The sequence below is a fragment of the Equus przewalskii genome, chromosome 10, assembly GCF_037783145.1.
Source record: "Equus przewalskii isolate Varuska chromosome 10, EquPr2, whole genome shotgun sequence".
Taxonomy (NCBI): Eukaryota; Metazoa; Chordata; class Mammalia; order Perissodactyla; family Equidae; genus Equus; species Equus przewalskii.
The window spans coordinates 19,180,228-19,197,674 of NC_091840.1; the positions used below are offsets into that span (position 1 = coordinate 19,180,228).

At 54.2% G+C, this 17,447-nt stretch overlaps 1 protein-coding gene across 4 annotated transcripts; it reads left to right on the plus strand.

Moving 5' to 3' along the window:
• Positions 1–613: 613 nt before the first annotated feature.
• Positions 614–14,450, plus strand: ITGA2B (integrin subunit alpha 2b). 4 transcript variants are annotated; one of them, XM_008520606.2, is made up of 30 exons: positions 614–1,500; positions 3,073–3,194; positions 3,282–3,379; positions 3,486–3,651; positions 3,934–3,980; positions 4,057–4,102; positions 4,186–4,314; positions 4,692–4,739; positions 4,899–4,942; positions 5,095–5,148; positions 5,288–5,340; positions 5,542–5,753; positions 7,923–8,105; positions 8,389–8,434; positions 8,537–8,641; positions 8,725–8,780; positions 8,873–9,024; positions 9,144–9,269; positions 9,674–9,741; positions 9,902–10,049; positions 10,621–10,713; positions 10,997–11,076; positions 11,396–11,476; positions 11,599–11,695; positions 11,795–11,947; positions 12,067–12,192; positions 12,672–12,785; positions 13,017–13,118; positions 13,333–13,449; positions 14,225–14,450. In XM_008520606.2, the coding sequence occupies exons 1-30, from the start codon at positions 1,097–1,099 to the stop codon at positions 14,279–14,281; spliced, it is 3,327 nt and encodes a 1,108-aa protein (XP_008518828.1). In that variant the 5' UTR covers positions 614–1,096; the 3' UTR covers positions 14,282–14,450. The 4 variants fall into 4 exon arrangements, with proteins under 4 accessions (XP_008518828.1, XP_070417921.1, XP_008518829.1 ...); XM_070561820.1 differs by lacking the exon at positions 12,672–12,785; XM_008520605.2 differs by having other exon boundaries at positions 994–1,500; positions 3,073–3,379.
• Positions 14,451–17,447: the final 2,997 nt, after the last annotated feature.

Genomic DNA, 17,447 nt, shown 5'->3' on the forward strand with positions numbered 1-17,447 from the left:
GTTAAATTTGATCAGAAATTATAGGTCAAAAGGAGGATGTGGCTATGTTCTTTTACCCCTAGCAGGGCTCTTGAATTTCCTAGCTGAGAACCTGGTTTTTTGGGAAGACATGCAGTGCCAATTAAGATTTGTCACTCCTCTTCCTCTCGTCCATAGAAAATGACCTTGTCTTTCTGCTCAAAACTATGCCTTCTCTTTCCACTCTGTGACTCCATGTTTACATCTTCCATCCTCAGTACATGTTTCCATTCAGTCTGTCTCAGCAATACCTTCTATGTGTTGGGCTCTTGGCTAGACCCTGGGGCTACAGGAAGGAACCTTGCTTTCAAGGGACTCATGAACACAATCCAGTGAACAGACCATGACTAAACAGTGTGATTGGTGCTGTGCCCATGTGTGTTAACCCCAGGGTGCCAACCTGAGGAGTAGAGAGAGGCTTCCCCTAGGCAATGACCCCTCTAGAACTGTCTTGATGGCTGGACCAGAGCTCTGTCACCCAAGAAAGAGTGAGGGCCTACCTTCAGAAACTGAACAGCTAGTGTATAATCTTGGAGCCTCTGAGCCAGAATACACTGGAATGACTCCACTTTATCCCTATCTCCTTTCCCCTCAGGCCAGGATCCATTCACCACCCCTTTCCCAGCACTGGCTGAACTGCTCTTTGGCCGCATTAAAACTTGGCCTGAGATGGAGGAAGAGTGAGGAAGCTACTGCACCAATATGGCTGACTGAAGCTGCCCAAGGCCCTGGAAGGAGGAAGTGGATAAGTGCCTTATCCAAAAGGATACAGCAGCCTCGGGTCTTATCAGGGGGCAGAAGCTTCCTTACTCCTTCCCCCACCTCTGACCAAGTCACAGGGTGCCAGAGCAGTGCAGGCAGCTGCAGAGGGGGTAGGGTGGGGAACTGTAGAAGTGTGGGCTAGTGTCGAGGTGTATGGACAAGTTAGTTCATGGTTGCACTAGCCTAAGCAGACGGCAATGGTGGCTTTAGACCAGCATGGTGGTAGTGGAAATGGGGTGAAGATTCAAGAGATGCACTTAAGAGTCAGAATCAACAGAACTTGGTGATAAACTACTCTCAGGATAAGGGAGGAGTCATGGCTTTCAGCCATGAGCATCCACCCCCAGGGTGGCCTCACCCACTTCCTGGCAATCCTAGAAACCAAATAGGTCCAGCTCCTATAGCCCTTTGCTCTGCCTACCGCTCAGCAAATGGGTTCCAGTTTGATAAGAAAAGACTTCCTGTGGTGGAAACCGAAAAGAAGAGGAAGAAGCCAGCCCATTCCTACCTAGGAGGTTGTGGAAGAAGGAATATGGCCAGAGCTTTGCGTCCACTTCATGCCCTCTGGCTTCTGGAGTGGATGCAGCTGCTCTTGGGACCCGGTACAGCCCCTCAAGCCTGGGCCTTGAACCTGGACCCGGTGCGGCTCACCTTCTACACAGGCCCCAATGGCAGCCACTTTGGGTTTTCACTGGACTTCTACAAAGACAGCCGTGGGAGGTGAGCCTTGGGGGAGGTTTGGGTGCGGGGAGAGAGAACGATTCCCCCACATCACTGCTTCTGTGGGCCTCGAGTTCCCCACTTATGATAGAGGTTGAGCGGTGACTTCTGGAGTCTACGCGTTCTTATTAGGAATACTGGGGAGGGAGCGCCTCAGGTGAGAGTGTGAGGGAGGGGCACCAAGGGGGAGATGGGCACAAGAACAAGGGAAAACCAAAGTTGATGCCCTTATTTTTTTCTCCAAGGGTCGGTTGTACATATCCACTCTCATCCCCTCGAAATACAGAGAGGAACACATGTTTTAAATTGACTTGCAAAACTATAAAATTGTCTACCCACCCTAACCTTGCTTCTCTACTCCCTTCCCTCATCCCCATCAAAATATAGATAGCTGAAAAGAAGCAATAGACCATTAATGGTTGGGATTAATCAGGCTGCAAAATCAGACTGCCAAGATTGGAGTCCTGGCTCCTCCTCTTTATAGTAACTACCCTGAGCTATTAGTTATTGTTGACACTCTGATGCCCAACTTCAGGGAGGGGCTATGGCAGACAGACTTCAAGTATCAGCCCCTTGGGGAATTGCCTCTGCTGAAGAGAGTCAGCTCCCCCAAAGTCAAGTCCCCTTCCCAATGTGGCCTACAGCCAATGACTGATCAATGAGGAGTGTGGAGGGAGAATGGGGTGTAAGCGTCTGACTCTCTCACCTTAGCTTGAGGCAGCTCTGAAGGGTCCTTCACCTCCAGAGCTCTCAGGGTGTTGACCCATGATTGTCATTGGGCCTGAATCTCAACTCCACTCCATCCTGTGCCCACTCCTGCTTCTTCCCCCTCCTTTCCACAGATATTGATTCATGGGCACTACTTAATAACATCCTGCCTGCTAAAAAACATACACACACACACACATATATACATTATAACATGTTTTGAGCACTTGTTACGTGTTATTTGGCGGGCACCGTGCTGACTCTCCCTCATACATTATTTCATTTACTTCTGACGGCACTGATCGGTTGCTATGGTTCCATTTTATATATAGCAGAGCTGTGATTTGAACCTATATCTACTAGACTCCTCAGCGATATCAGCATGCCACCCCACACTTTAGAGGTGCCCACTAGCTTCCTAATTCTTCACCCATTAAAACTAGCTCTCAAGAAGGAATCTGGTAACAATCTTATAAGTCTACAGAAAGACCTTCTAGGAAGCATGTAAACCCCTGGCTTTTGGTGGGGGGGGATGGGGAGTGTAGATGGTATACAGAGATTAGGAGGTCTTTTTCAGCAAGGATAAGAAACCCCACGTGTTCAAATCAAACCAAATGATTATAGTCCCAGCTTTACCCTTGATTCGCTCGGTTACTTCGGGCATGTGATTTCCTCTCACTGGGAGTCAGGTTCATTGGCCATAAAATGAAGACGTTGGCTTAGATAGTCTAGGAGGTCTCATTGAGGAAAGATGATCCAATGCTCCCCAAAGTACACCGCCCATCCGCTTAGTGCTCCCAGCGCAGGCACTGGGCATAGGGTACCCCGGAATCCGCACAGCCCTCACCCAGCTTTCTTCCGCAGCGTGTCCATCGTGGTGGGCGCCCCGCGGACCCTAGGCCGCAGCCAGGAGGAAATGGGCGGCGCTTTCCTGTGCCCCTGGAAGGCCGAGGGCGGCCAGTGCACCTCGCTGTCCTTCGACCTCAGTGAGTCCCGCGCAAGGAAGGAAAGGGAGGAGCTAGAGGGAGCGTGCCAGCCGAGCTTCAGCGCCCCATCCCTCTTGTGTCCTCCAGATGATGAGACGCGAAACACAAGCTCCCAAATTTTCCAAACCTTTAAGGCCCAGCAAGGACTGGGGGCGTCGGTCGTCAGCTGGAGCGACTACGTTGTGGTGGGCGCCGCGGGACAGGGCACAGGGAGCAGACGGGGCAGGGACTTGTGGAGTGGGGGGAACCCGAGTCCCGTCCCTTCCCCACTCTCCTGTGGCCCCGCCCCAGGCCTGCGCCCCCTGGCAGCACTGGAACGCCCTGGAAAAGACCGACGAGGCTGAGAAGACGCCGGTAGGTGGCTGCTTCGTGGCTCAGCTCGAGAACGGCCGCCGCGCGGAGTACTCGCCCTGTCGGGACAACATCATGAGCCATGTTTACAGCAAAACCTACTTGGGTGAGCGCAGCAAACTGTTTTGGCTCCGCCCACTCGCGGCCACTGAGCCCCTCCCTTAATCTGATCGTCCTAGCGCCCCAAGGCCCTGCTTTCCGTCCGGCATTGCCCAGTGGCCCAGCTCCTGGCCCCGCCCCGCCCCGCCCCGCCCCCGCGCCGTTTCAAGGCCACGCCTCTATATTACCCGAGGACCCCCGCCCCTATATGACTCCGCCCGCGCCCCAGGCTCCAGCGGACGCTTCTTGACCCGCCCCTTAACTGACGCCTCCTCTTTGCCTCCTCCAGGAGACAAGCGCTACTGCGAAGCCGGCTTCAGCTCGGCGGTCACTCAGGCAAGTAGGGAGCATAACCGGCACGGGGGCGGCTCCCGCGCAGGGTCCCCTCTTACCTCCAGGACTTCCCTTTCAGGCTGGGGAGCTGGTGCTTGGGGCCCCTGGCGGCTATTATTTCTTAGGTACGTGACCATCCATACACCTCCTCCCTTTCTCTCCGCCTGGGGTCTCTGGATCCCCACACCCGTTTTCCCTCGCCCCCTAGGTCTCCTGGCGCGGGCTCCAATTGCCAATATCGTCTCGAGTTACCGCCCGGGCACCCTCTTATGGAGCGTGCCCACCCAGCGCTTCACATTCGATTCCATGAAACCAGAGTACTTCGACGGCTACCGGGGTAACCCTGGCACCTCCCTGCTAGTCTTCCCAGCCCTCTAAGTGTCACCGCCCTCCCCTGCCGGTCAGGTCCTGCCCCAGCGGGAGTGCCAGTCCCAGCTGGACAGCCCTAGCTCCTCGCCGTCTGTTCCTGCATCTTCCCCAGCAGGCCGGCGGACTCCCCTACGCCCCACCTCACTCCTCGCGTCCTGCATTCGCTGAGCGGCTTAGGGCAGCTCTTGGCCTGTCGCGGGGTGGGGGGGGGGGTGGGGGGGGCTCATTTTTCCCGTCTGCAGTTTGGGGTTTAGACTGGATCGTCTCTGAATCTCCTGTTTCCTCGCCCTCAGCCCCCTCCCTGCTTCGCTCTCCCGCAAGGACTAATTCGCGTTCTGTCTTCAGGGTACTCAGTGGCCGTGGGCGAGTTCGATGAAGATCTCAGCACTACAGGCAGGAAATCCACTTTGTCAGGGGCGGGGGTTGGGGAAGATTCCCAGCCGGGGAAGGGGCACCTCGAAGCCCCACACCGAAATCAACCCGGGGGGCGGAATGGCGGGCGGAAGGTGGGTAGTTCGAAGGACCTCATTCTCTGGGCCCTGCTTTCCCCAGAGTATGTCTTCGGTGCCCCCACCTGGAGCTGGACCCTGGGAGCGGTGAGTGGCCCCTGCCCCGATACTTGGCATCCTGAATCCCTGACTCCACTCCTCAGACTGACAACCCCTCCAAACTTCCTGCCTTTTCTCACCTGGAGCGGGAGACTGTCGTGGGGGCAAGTCTGATGCGCTCCTGTGCCGTTTCCCCACAGGTGGAAATTTTAGACTCGAACTTCCAGATGCTGCACCGGCTACATGGAGAGCAGGTGGGGGCCAGGTGCTGGTGGGGGTGGCCGAGGCTGGGGATTGGGGCCCTAGAATATTCTGCGAGGTGTTGGGGGCAATGTCTAAAAGAGGGTCCCATGTCCAGGATCGGGAATTAAGATGCGCCTCCTCTTCCTGCAGATGGCTTCGTATTTCGGGCATTCGGTGGCTGTCACTGACGTTAACGGGGACAGGTGAGGAGGGGGACGCCCCACACCTACCCAATTGGGTCCCCAATTACCGGAGGCATTGACTGCCCTTAGTCTCCTTTCGTAGCCCTCACTCCCACATGACCACCAAGGGGAGCGGGAGAGTGAAGATGGACCAGCAGATTCGGCCCTGGCCCACAGCATCCCCCTAACCCACCCCACCTAACCCACCCTTCTGGCCTGCAGGAGGCACGACCTGCTGGTGGGCGCACCACTGTACATGGAAAGACGTGCTGACCGCAAGCTGGCGGAGGTGGGGCGCGTGTACTTGTTCCTTCAGCCTCGAAGCCCCCAACCGCTGGGCCCCGCCAGCCTCCTGCTGACCGGCACACGGATCTATGGACGATTTGGCTCGGCCATCGCTCCTCTGGGCGACCTCAACCGAGATGGCTACAATGGTAAGGGAAGAGAGGAACCTCACTTGCTTCAGAGGGATTAACAGCCACAACAAAGACCGTGGATTTGACCTGGGGGCAGCGGGAGCCAGGAAGGGCTTTAAGCAGGAGAGAGTTAAGGGAGACCAATTAGGATTTGTTTTCTTTCATCCAGGCAAGAGATGATGACGACCTGGATGTGGATTTTGGCAGTGGAGTTAGAAATGAAGGTGGTTTCACAGATATTTAGTACTTAGATTATTAGGATTTGATGAGTGATTGGATGTGGGGCTAAGGGAAAGAGGAGTTAAGTAGGTGGTGGTGCCTTTCACTGCCTGGAATTCAGGTCATGCAGCAGGTCTGGGGAAGATAGATGGGCAGAAGATCAGCAGTCCAGTTCTGGACTTGTTAGAGCTTGAAGGACTTGGGAGCATTAGGCAGAAATGACCAGAGAACAGTTGGATGTGGCTTCCCCCACTTCACCAGAGAAGTCTGAGTGGGAGATAGGGGCCTGGGGTGAGTGGACGAGGTCCTGGGAGCCTGTGAAGTGAGAAGAGGCCCAGGACAGAGCCCTGGGGTGCAAGAGCATTTAGGGGACTCCCAGAGGCAGTGAGTCTGGAAAGGGGACAGAAGAGCATCCAGAGAGGTAGGAGGGAAACCAGGAGATCTGATGGCCCAGAACTCAAAGGCAGAGAGTGCTTTAAGCAGGAGGAAGAGGGTTCAGTGGCTCCGGATGCTGCTGAAAGGTACAGTTAGATGGGGCTGGAGAAGCATCCATGGGCTTAAGCAAGTAGGAGGTCATTGGCGACAGTGACAAGACTCCCTTCAGGATGGGTGGGGGCAGAAGCCAGAATGCCATGGGGCAGTGTATGAATGAAGATGAAGAATTGGAGGCAGCCAGGGTAGTCAGCTCTTTCAACCAGTGTGACTGTAAAAGGAAGAAGAGAAACGATGATCACCCGGAGACAAGGGTCAAGAGGTTATTTTCATTTGGAAGAAGATGGAGTAGGTTGAATATAGGGGAGGATGATCTTGTGGCGAAATGGGGGGGGGGGGGGGTGGGCGGGGGGAATGAGCCCTGGGAGGGTCCCTGCGATGCCTGGAGAATGTGGGGTTGGGATGCTCAGACCAGTGCCAGGAGGGACACCTATTCCAGGGTCAAATGGGAAAAGGGAAAAAAAGTGGGTGTGGATTTCTAGCACAACAGTTGAGCTGCTTCTCTTTGAGAAGGAAGTGGGAGGCTGGGAGCTGAATGGAGAAGGTTTGAAATAGGTGCTGAGTAGTCTGAGAGAGGGAGCTGAGCAGAAAGCCCTGCAGGACGGCTGGGCAGCCCGGAGGTCCCTAGTGAAGTCTGGAGTCAGGAATTCATGGTGCCCAATCTGGTGGTGTCTAGCCAGGCTTGCCCAGGACTAGCAATGGGACAAGAAGGCTAAGGATATGGCAAGGGTGATAGAATGGTCAGGAAATAAGTGAAGAGACGAGAGAGCCAAAGACGAGGAGAGTGGAGGCCCAGGGCCTGGGGACCGAACTGTGGTCAGGGTAGTCTATTCGGATGAACTTTGTGTAACTTGATCAGAAAAATAAAAGTATATTTTTCAAAGAAAAAACTGCACAGAAAACATACCATAAACAAAGTCAGAAGACAAAAGAAAGGCAGTTGCCATATATACATCAAAGATCTTAATTCCTATCATGTGCAAAGAACTCTTACAAATGAATAAGATTATTAACAAATACCTTTTCAAGAGAGACCTTAAAAGTTTTTAGTGATGACAAGCCCATGGTGTGGCTCTGGGTTTGTGTGAGGAAAGCAGAAGGGGGTGAAGGTCCCTAGGGGATGAGAGGGCCAGTATTTAGCAGGTCTTGGTTACTTAATCTTCTGGGACTCAGCTTTCTCTCTAATATGGCAATAATAATGCCTAATTTTCAGGATTAAATGAAATCTTGTCAGTATATTTTTCTCTAGATTGTGAAAGCTGTTACTGTTTTTATAATAATCCCACTTGATGGGTCTCTCTCCTACCCGATCGTAAACTCTTGGAGGGCAGGGCAGCCCCCTCCTTGACGCAGATCTTTGCATCCCTCTCCTGGTCCCCTAGGGTCTGGGCAGAGAAGGAGCTCCGGGAAGTTTCACAGGACCACCTGGAGAGATTGGGTAACAAACAGCCACTCCATTTCTGTTGCTCCTTCCAGATGTTGCAGTGGCCGCCCCCTATGGTGGTCCCGATGGTCGGGGCCAAGTGCTGGTGTTCCTGGGTCAGAGTGAGGGGCTTAGCTCACACCCCTCCCAGGTCCTGGACAGCCCCTTCTCCACAGGCTCTGCCTTCGGCTTCTCCCTTCGAGGTGCCACAGACATCGATGACAATGGATATCCAGGTGCCCCTGGACTGCCTCCAGCTAGACAAGAAGGGCCTTTGGACATTAGCTGGAGATACTGAGAGACAGCCAGGGGCCCGTGCCTAACTTGGTGCCCCACTGAGAGCTCTGACCTGTCTGTGGCTGGGATGCTGGGGGGCGGGGGGACCAGATCAAACCTTCAATGGAGGAAGTAGTGGGAGGAAGTAGTGTGAGGAACTCCTGGGAAGATGAGATGAGGACCCCATGCCCTCACTAATTGCCAATTCTGACCCCCCCCCCCCCCCCCGCCCAATATCTATAGACCTATTGGTGGGAGCTTACGGGGCCAACAAGGTGGCTGTGTACAGGTGAGCTCTGGCTCCAGGGGCAGGGGAGGGGAGGGCCCACACTATCAGAGGAGATGGGGCCAGGGGAAGCCACAATAGCAAGCCTTCCCCCATTCCCACCAGAGCTCAGCCGGTGGTGATGGTCAGTGTCCAGCTGCTAGTGAACGATTCGCTGAATCCTGCTGTGAAGAATTGTGTGCTGCCCCAGAAAAAGACATCAGTGAGCTGGTGAGGAGATGGAGGGCATGGGCCAGGCAGGATCTGGGACCAAGAGGGGCCCTAGCCCCTGAGCCCCACTCATGTCTTTGCAGCTTTGACATCCAGATGTGTGTGGGAGTCACTGGGCACAACATTCCTGAGAAGCTGCGTGAGTGGCACTGTGGGGACAGGAGGGAAGAGGGCCTGGCCTTCCCTGAGGCTGGTCAGGGAGATCCTGACCCTCCCTGCTTGCCCTGCCAGGCCTAAATGCCGAACTGCAGCTGGACCGGCAGAAGCCCCGCCAGGGCCGGCGGGTGCTACTGCTGAGCTCTCAACAGGCAGGCACCACGCTGCACCTGGACCTGGGCGGGAGGACCAGCCCCAACTGCCGCACCATCGAGGCCTTCCTCCGAGTATGCCCAGGCTGTGCATGGGGCATGGGCTGGGTGCTGTTGGTCCAGGGGTGGTCAGTGGGAACACGCATGGTAAGGTGCACTATAGCAAGGTATCCTGACTCTTGCCTCCTCTCTAGGATGAGGCTGACTTCCGGGACAAGCTGAGCCCCATCGTGCTCAGCCTCAATGTGTCCCTGCAGCCCGAGAAGGATGGAATAGCCCCTGCTCTCGTGCTGCATGGAGACACCCACGTCCAGGAGCAGGTGGGGGTGGGTGGGGGCAGGCAAGGGAGGTGCAGGGCCCCTGCCAGAAAGTCAGGGTTAGGGTTAGTATAGAAGTCGTAATGTGAATTCCCAAGCCTTGATGTCACCTCTAATCTCTGATGCCATTCTAAACCCTTATGAAACCCCCCAAAATCCCAATATCTCCTAAATCCTGATGTAAACCACAAGTGTTGATGTCACCTCTAAACTCTGATATAAACCTACAAATCCTGATGTCAACACCAAAACCCTGACATCGTCCCAAACCCTGATGCAAACCCCAAAGACCTGGTGTCATCTCCAAACTCCTTTCATTCTCAGACCTTCTAATTCCCTAAGCCCTGAGGTGACCCCAAACTTCACATGCCCCCAATTTACCCTCCCACCCTGATGTGCCCCTCCAGACCCGCATCATCCTGGACTGTGGGGAAGACGACCTGTGTGTGCCTCAGCTTCACCTCACTGCCAACGTGTGAGGAGACCTCCTGCCCTGCCGGGCCCTGTCTGCCCCAATGACACCTCCTCTCTACCTGGGGTGTCATACGCCCCCTATGTTGTCCTTAGCCCCTCTCTTCATCTCAGACCCTGGGCCTGGACTCGGCCTCCTCAGCTTTACTTCTTTCTTCCCACAGGACGGGCTCCCCACTCCTAATTGGAGCCGATAATGTACTGAAGCTGCAGATGGATGCCACCAACGAGGGTGAGGGGGCCTATGAGGCTGAACTGGCCGTGCAGCTGCCCCCAGGTGCCCACTACATGCAGGCCCTCAGCAACATAGAGGTGAGGCCTCTGCCCAGGGGCATTACCCGGCACCTGGGAGGCACAGGAGCCTTGACTCTCATCTCCCGCCCTGAGAACCCCCACTTCTCTTACACTTCGCTGTGAAAGCTGCGATTTCTTCCTCTTTTTTTTTTCTTAATTTGGAGGAGGAGTAATTGCTAATAGCACAAAATTTAAGAACTCTATTATAAAATCCAAACCAAAAATGGCTCAGGAACCAAATGTTAACAGGAACCTCTGTTAACATTTGGTGGATTTCCTTCCAGTCTTTTTTCTCAACATCAACAGACACTGACATAGGTATACATTGATTTTTTATATTGTTAATATTGTTTATAACAATGGGATCACAGTTGATGTAATGTTTTGTGTTTTTATTTCTAAAAAGTTCATTAAAAAAAATAGAGTGCTACAGTAATATAAACAGTAGAACGTGACAGTACCTTGAACTCCCACCCCAAGAAACCCCCTACCCACCCTAGCACACAAGTCTTTTCCAGACTTTCCAAGGAGTTTAAATAGATATGGGCTGCTCTGTAACTGCCTTCTTTCTTGGAACTGCCTCCCAAAGGGCTTTGAGAGGCTCATCTGTGACCAGAAGAAGGAGAACGAGACCAAGGTGGTGCTGTGTGAGCTGGGCAACCCCATGAAGAGGAATGCCCAGGTGGGGGCGCCGAGTCCTGGATGCTGGGTCTGCTCCACCAGGGGCTCCTAGACAATTAGGTTTTAGGGGCTGGGTTTGGAGTCAGCTCTGGGATGGAATCCTGGTCCTCACACTCCCTAGCTGTGTGTTCTTGGGTGAGTGACCTTCCCTCTCTGAGTAGGCTTCTGAAGAAAATGGAGATAATAATGGTGACCTTGGAGGATGAGGACTGGAGGCCATATTCAGGACAGGGCTGCCCAGAGCAGGCATTTGGGCAGTGACTTTGGCGCCCGCTGTCTCTCAGATAGAAATCACGATGTTGGTGAGTGTGGAGAACCTGGAAGAAGCTGGGGAGACTGTGTCCTTGCAGTTGCAGATAAGGAGGTACTGGACTGGAGAGCACTGCTACCCACCACCCTTCCCCTTATCTGATCCTGCTACAGAGACCCTCAGACGCCCTCCATACAGAACCGTCTTCTGGGATGCCTGCTCTTCAGACTTCCCTGTTCCCCTTCCTCAGAGACTTGTTTCTGAGTCTTGGAGTCCTATAGGAAGTTCTTTCCCAGGTCTTACTTTAGGATGGCATGCTGTTTGTGGAGGTAGCTCTTCCTGAGCCCTCTGAAATTCTGGCCCCGCCCCAGAGGGTCCTGATGTTCCGTGGGCTGGTGTCCCTGACCTGATTCTCCTGTCTCCTCCCCTCCAGCAAGAACAGCAAGAATCCGAACAGCGAGACTCTGCGGCTGCATGTACCTGTCCGGGCGGAGGCCCGCGTGGAGCTGCGAGGGTGAGAGGCCGGGGATGGATAAGGGAGATGGCAGCAGAGCCCTACGGTTCAGGGGGCCCTGGCGGAACCCCCACAGGTAAATCAGGGCATCAAGCTCACTGTGAGGGTTCGGGCCCCTGCAGGAACTCCCTTCCAGCCTCCCTAGTGGTGGCAGCAGAAGAAGATGACAGGAAGAACAGCTCAGACAGCTGGGGTCCCAAAGTGGAGCACACCTATGAGGTAGGGAGGAGTCTCCGGGCCCCGTGCTGGGGTGGGACAGTCCCAGGAGCTGGGCTAGTTGCTGAGCTACCTAACATCCTGCTGCCACCACCCCGCTAGCTCCACAACAATGGCCCTGGTGCTGTACGTGGCCTGCGCCTCAGCCTCCACCTCCCGAGCCAGTCCCAGCCCTCTGACCTGCTCTACATCCTGGATATACAGCCCCAGGGGGGGCTTCAGTGCTCCCCACAGCCGTCTCCTAACCCCCTCAAGGTGAGAGCCTGGATGGAAATCAGAGCTGTAGGTGAGACCTAGCCCATCGACCAGGGCCCCTCTGGGAGGATGGGGACATGGGCAGAGTGCAGGATCTGACTACTTCTTTGCCTCCCCAGCTGGACTGGGGGCTGCCCACCCCCAGCCCTTCCCCTGTTTACCACCCCCGTCACCAGCGGGAGCGCAGAGAGGCATTCCTGCCAGGGCCAATGCAGCCCTCGAGGCTTCAGGACCCAGTTCTCGTGGTGAGCAGACTCTGCGGTCTCCAGCAGGCCTCCCTGGACCTCGGGGGGCAGAGGGCATGGGAGGCAGGGAAAGGGGCCAGAAGTGTGATCTGGGCCACCGGTGGGCCACCTTGGGGCCACGGAGTACTCCAAGTGAATACGAAGGATTGTGCTGGTCTTCTGTCTGGGGTGGGGTGAGGGGCACTTGCCTTCTTTAAGGCTCTCAGTGCATTAAAGAAAATGAGTAAATGCCAAAGAGGGTTACAAAAATCCTGGGTATCGAACGCTGGATGATGACCCACTTCTTCCTGCCCTCTCCCTGCATCTCTGGGATGGTGTGAGCAAATCCCACTTAAAGATAACGTCCAAAGCTTGAATCTGAGGCCCTTCTCGAGAGAGTGGACTGAGCTCCCTGACTCCTTGGTCCCCTCTGTTTTGGATCCTTGGGGTGAGGGGTGATGGGTCCAGAGGGTCTGCAGACTAATGGCGCATCCCCTCAGAACTGCGACTCGGCGCCCTGTACTGTGGTGCAGTGTGAGCTGGAGGAGATGGCGCGTGGGCAGCGGGCCATGGTCACCGTGCGGGCCTTTGTGTGGCTGCCCAGCCTTCGCCAGGTGGGGCTTGACAGGGGTGGGTGGGGCCCAGGGGCTGAGCCCACTGGAGGCGGGGACTGATTATGCTCTGGGGAGAGGCGGGGTTGGGGGGCGAGAAGAGAGTGAGGGCAAGGTTTACTTTGGAAGGGATGGGATTAGGCCAGGGGCAGGGCTCCTCCAACGGGCAGTCCGCCTGGGACTCCTGCAACCAATAGGCCTCATATAAATTGCTTTCACCTCAACCCCATCCAGAAGCTACTGGATCAGTTTGTGCTACAGTCACGCGCTTGGTTCAACGTCTCCTCCCTTCCGTATGCCGTGCCCACCCTCAGCCTGCCCAGCGGGGAAGCTCTGGTGAGTACACAATGGTGGCAGAGGAGATGAGTCCTGCAGGCCCCATTGGTCTTCCCATGTGTCTGTGCCCAGCAGGTTGGGGGCGGGGCCTCCCTGGGTCAGAGGGGTGGGACAGGTAGGTGGCTTGGCTGGGGATTACCAACCCGCACGTCTGAGTCATTGGGAAAGGCAAGTGTCGTGGTGACTGAGGAGATGCACCCTGGTTTGCCTTCAGGTGCAGACGCAGCTGCTTCGGGTCTTGGAGGACAGGGCCATTCCAATCTGGTGGGTGCTGGTAGGCGTGCTGGGTGGCCTGCTGTTGCTCACCCTCCTGGTCGTGGCCATGTGGAAGGTGAGGCATGAGGGTGGGCACAGGCTCCGCCCAACCTCACAGGGAGGCAGAGAGAGATGGTGGCCCAACTGGGTGACCCCGGCCCATCTGATCGACATCTGCACTGTTAGAATGTCATTCTCCAGAGGACTTCTTCCAGGGCACAGACCCCTGGGAGAGGTGACACCTGAAATTCTAAGGCCTTTACACCCCTTCTTCCTTGAGAGGAAGAGTCCCAGGGGAGGAGTCTTGCCTTCAGGAATTCCCTGACTGCTAAGGAGGACAGGGTCCGCTTCCTCCCTGCTTGTCCTTCCCTCCTCTGAGGTGGGAGACCCAGGTCTGATCCAAACCCTGCTCCCTAATGAGGCCCTGGCGGGGCACCCCCTCCTCTGAGCCTGGAGAACAAGCAGGCTGTTCTCAAACTCGCTCACACGTCTGAGTCCTGGGAAGCCATGGGCTTCCAGGAAGCCATGGTTTTCCCAGAGGGAAAACCACACCTTAGACTTATAATAATGAAATACATATCATCGTGAGCTTGAGCCGTATAGAGACATAAGCATCAGTATATAAGAAAAATTCAGGGAAGAAAAAACGAAACCTTTAAAAAAAATTTGTTACATGCATTATCTCTAAGTGGGGAAAGGCTTCCATTTGTGCATATAGTGGAGTCTGTGTTCTGCGCTGGTCCAGGGAGAGGACCTCGTGGCTGGCTGGTTTCTAGCATACTTCCTCCACGGCTGCTCTGGGGCCTAAGGATCATCTTTACACCCTGTCTCTGGTCCCTGTGCACCCCCAGGTCGGCTTCTTCAAGCGGAATCGGCCACCGCTGGAAGAAGATGAAGAAGATGAGTGATGGTGCAGCCCATACTCTGTCCCAGCAGGAGGACTGGGTGTGGGGCCTGTTCTACCCCATCTTCTCCAAGTGCCCCCCTAGCTCTGGTCAGACACAGGTCAGCGCTGTTCCATGGAGTCCTCCTGAGCCACCCCCTTTCCTGCTGCCTAATAAAGAGGCTGAGCCCCAACCCCCAGCATGCTGTCTCTTCTTGGGGTCCGAGAAGGAGAGGGGGTGATGTTTGGAGTGGGGATCTGGGACTGGTAGAAGTGTGAGCGGAGAGGCTCTCGGCCAGGACAAGGGTTGCAAATTACTGTCATTGGGGAGTGTCAGAGAGTAGAGAGTGAGGGTGGCAAAGAGGGAAAGAGAAGTCGGCCCCATGGCGGAGTGGTTAAGTTCGTGTGCTCTGCTTCAGTGGCCCAGGGTTTTGCCAGTTCGAATCCTGAGCGCGGACATGGCAACTCTCATCAAGCCATGCTCAAGTGGCGTCCCACATGCCACAACTAGAGGGACCCACAACTAAAAATACATGGCTATGTACCCGGGGGCTTTGGGAGAAAAAGGAAAAAAATAAAATCTTTAAAAAAAAAAAAAGAGGGAAAGGGTGGCAGAGCCTTCAGGTGAGATTGGAGGGGGTGTGAGGGTAGCTGGGTGGGATGGGGGTTGGGAGCATTAGAGAAGGCAGGCTGGGTCCCAGGTGGGCGGCTTTAAACAATAGTTTTTTCAAGGTTTTTGGAGGGGTAAACTTCAAGATGACCTGATTTGGGGAGATAACATGCTCTCCCTACTCTCATAAAAAAAAAGCCTTTCAAGCTGTGTTCAGGGTGGGGCGGAGCAGAGGGCAGCTGGCTAAGCTAGCCTGAAGAAAGCAGTGCCACACTAGGGAGAGAAGAGCATGCACTGCTATCCGGCCACCCTGCTGCTGTCCCTTCTTCCCATCAAGGAGAAGGGGCTTTAGTTAGGAAAGAGGGCACCGGGCAGGGAGCCCCCAGGAGGGCTAGGAGTGGAAGACAACTGTCTCCCTGCTGAGACTGGAGTCAGGGGCTAGAGGTGGGCGGTCTACCTGGAGTCCTGAGAGATCTGTTGATTCATGTGTTCAATAAATGCTGAGCACCTACCATGTGCCTAGTACCATTCCCGTGCTGAGATGGAGCAGCGAACAGCACAAAGTCCCTGCCCTTAAGGAACTTACATTCAACCAAGGGTAAAGAGCAAACACATAAATGTGTGCTCATGGTGGTCGGTGCTGGGAGTAAAAATAAAGATAAGGGGATAGTGATAGAATTATGTGGGTGTTGGGAGAGGGCTGACATTTGAGGCAGAGTGGTCAGGGAAGTCCTCTCTGATGAAGTGAGCAGAGAGAGGAATGAACGAGCCCGGCGGCTGCATGGGAATAAAGTAGACGGAAAGAGCAGCCGGTGAGTGGGCCTGAAGTGGAAGCAGGCTTGATGTGTTGAAGTAAAAGCAAGGAGGCCCATGGGCTGGAGGTGAGTGAGGGGTCCAAAAGAGGTCAGCAGTGGGGGCAGGCAGGCAGCTCCTTGTGGCCGTGGGGAGGACTTTGGACTTGATGCTAAGTGTAGGGGGAAGCCATTGATAGACTTGCCTCATAAGGGCTGCTAGCATTTGGTTTTACCCAAAGGAGTAAAAAGGTAAATTCTGAAAAGAACAGAACAATTTGACATCTATGCATGGCAAGTTCCAGAACAGGCTTCTAGTTAAGTGACTGTGAACATTTAGGAAAAGATTAAGCTGTGATCCTTGAACACCAGCCAAACTCCCTCCCCCCTCTGCCATTGCACTTGAGTGGCCCCAGACAATTTATCTTGATCCAGAAAAGCATTTGGCATTTGTCCTTATAGACAAGACAGAAATGTGAGCTGGATGATAGAGACTCAGATTTAAACCCGAATAACTTTGATAAAGCTAAGGAGATCTCTATGGGGATGTCCCAAAGCTCCATCCTGGCCCTGGGCTGCCTAGTGTTGTCATGAGTCTCTTGAGTGGAGCCAGGGAAGATGCTCTTCACTCTGCAGATGGCTGCTGGCTGAGAGGAAGCTCCGATACAATGGGTGACTGAAGCAGATTCAAGGCAGCCTCGACAGATTGTAAAGTTGGGTTGAAACCAACGAGATGAAAGTCAGCAGGGATGAGTGCTAAATCCTGTGTTGAGGTTCCCAAAAATTGGTTACATAAGAACAGGACTGGGAAATCTGGTCAGATGGAAATTTATGAAAAAGAAGGAAAGGGTGGGGGAGAGAGGGGGAGGAAAGAAAGAAAGAGAAAGAAAGAAAAAGAATGAAAGGAAAAAGGCAGGAAGGAAGGCAAGAAAGAAAGAGCAAGAAGGAAAGAAAGAGAAAGAGAGAGATAAAGGAAAGAAAGAAAAAAAGAAAAAGAAAGAATCTGATGGTTTTGTCTACAAGCTCGTAACAAAGACCCCTGAGGTCAGAAGACCCAACCAGGGTACCCAACCAGGAGAGGAGCACCAGGAGAGAAGCCTGCTGTCCTTAGGTCCTTGCCCTAGGCATCCAGTCCCCTTGAGGGTGCCACATTGTGAGAAGGAGAAGGTGACACAAACCAGAGAGAACCTGGAGAGGGATAGCAGATTAGATGAGGATTTGGCCACCCGGAAGCTGAGTGATGATGCCAACCAGAAACTGGAAGGAAAGAGAGCTTAGCTGGGGTAAGGGCAGGCCAATAGCTGTCTTCAAATGTGGGGTTTAATGGCTGAGGAAGAAGGAAAAGGCTCAGTTTGTCATCCAGGAAGCAGAACCAGTGGGACCAACCAGTGATTCTCAGTGGCAAAGAAAGGCTGCTTCCATCTCTAGAAGAACTTCCTAAGCATTATGACTGCCCAGCAGCGGATCTTATTACCTGGATCAACAATAGCACCTGTCACCTGTGCCAGACCCTTTCCGTCATCTCATTTAACCGTTACAACAACCCCACGGAGGTAGAGATTACAACAATTTTCACTTTAAAAGAAGACTGAGGACCAGAAAGCTAAGCAACTTGCTCATGGCTCAGTAAGAGGCAGAAACTAGACAGGAACCGGGACTGACTGATTCCCAAGGGGGCTGCACGCTACCTCCCCGACACTGTGCAGAGAGAATGGGGCAGTTCTTCACACTTTTTGGAGACACTCATGATCGTGCCTACCACTTTGAGTATGTTGCAGCCATCTTCTCTC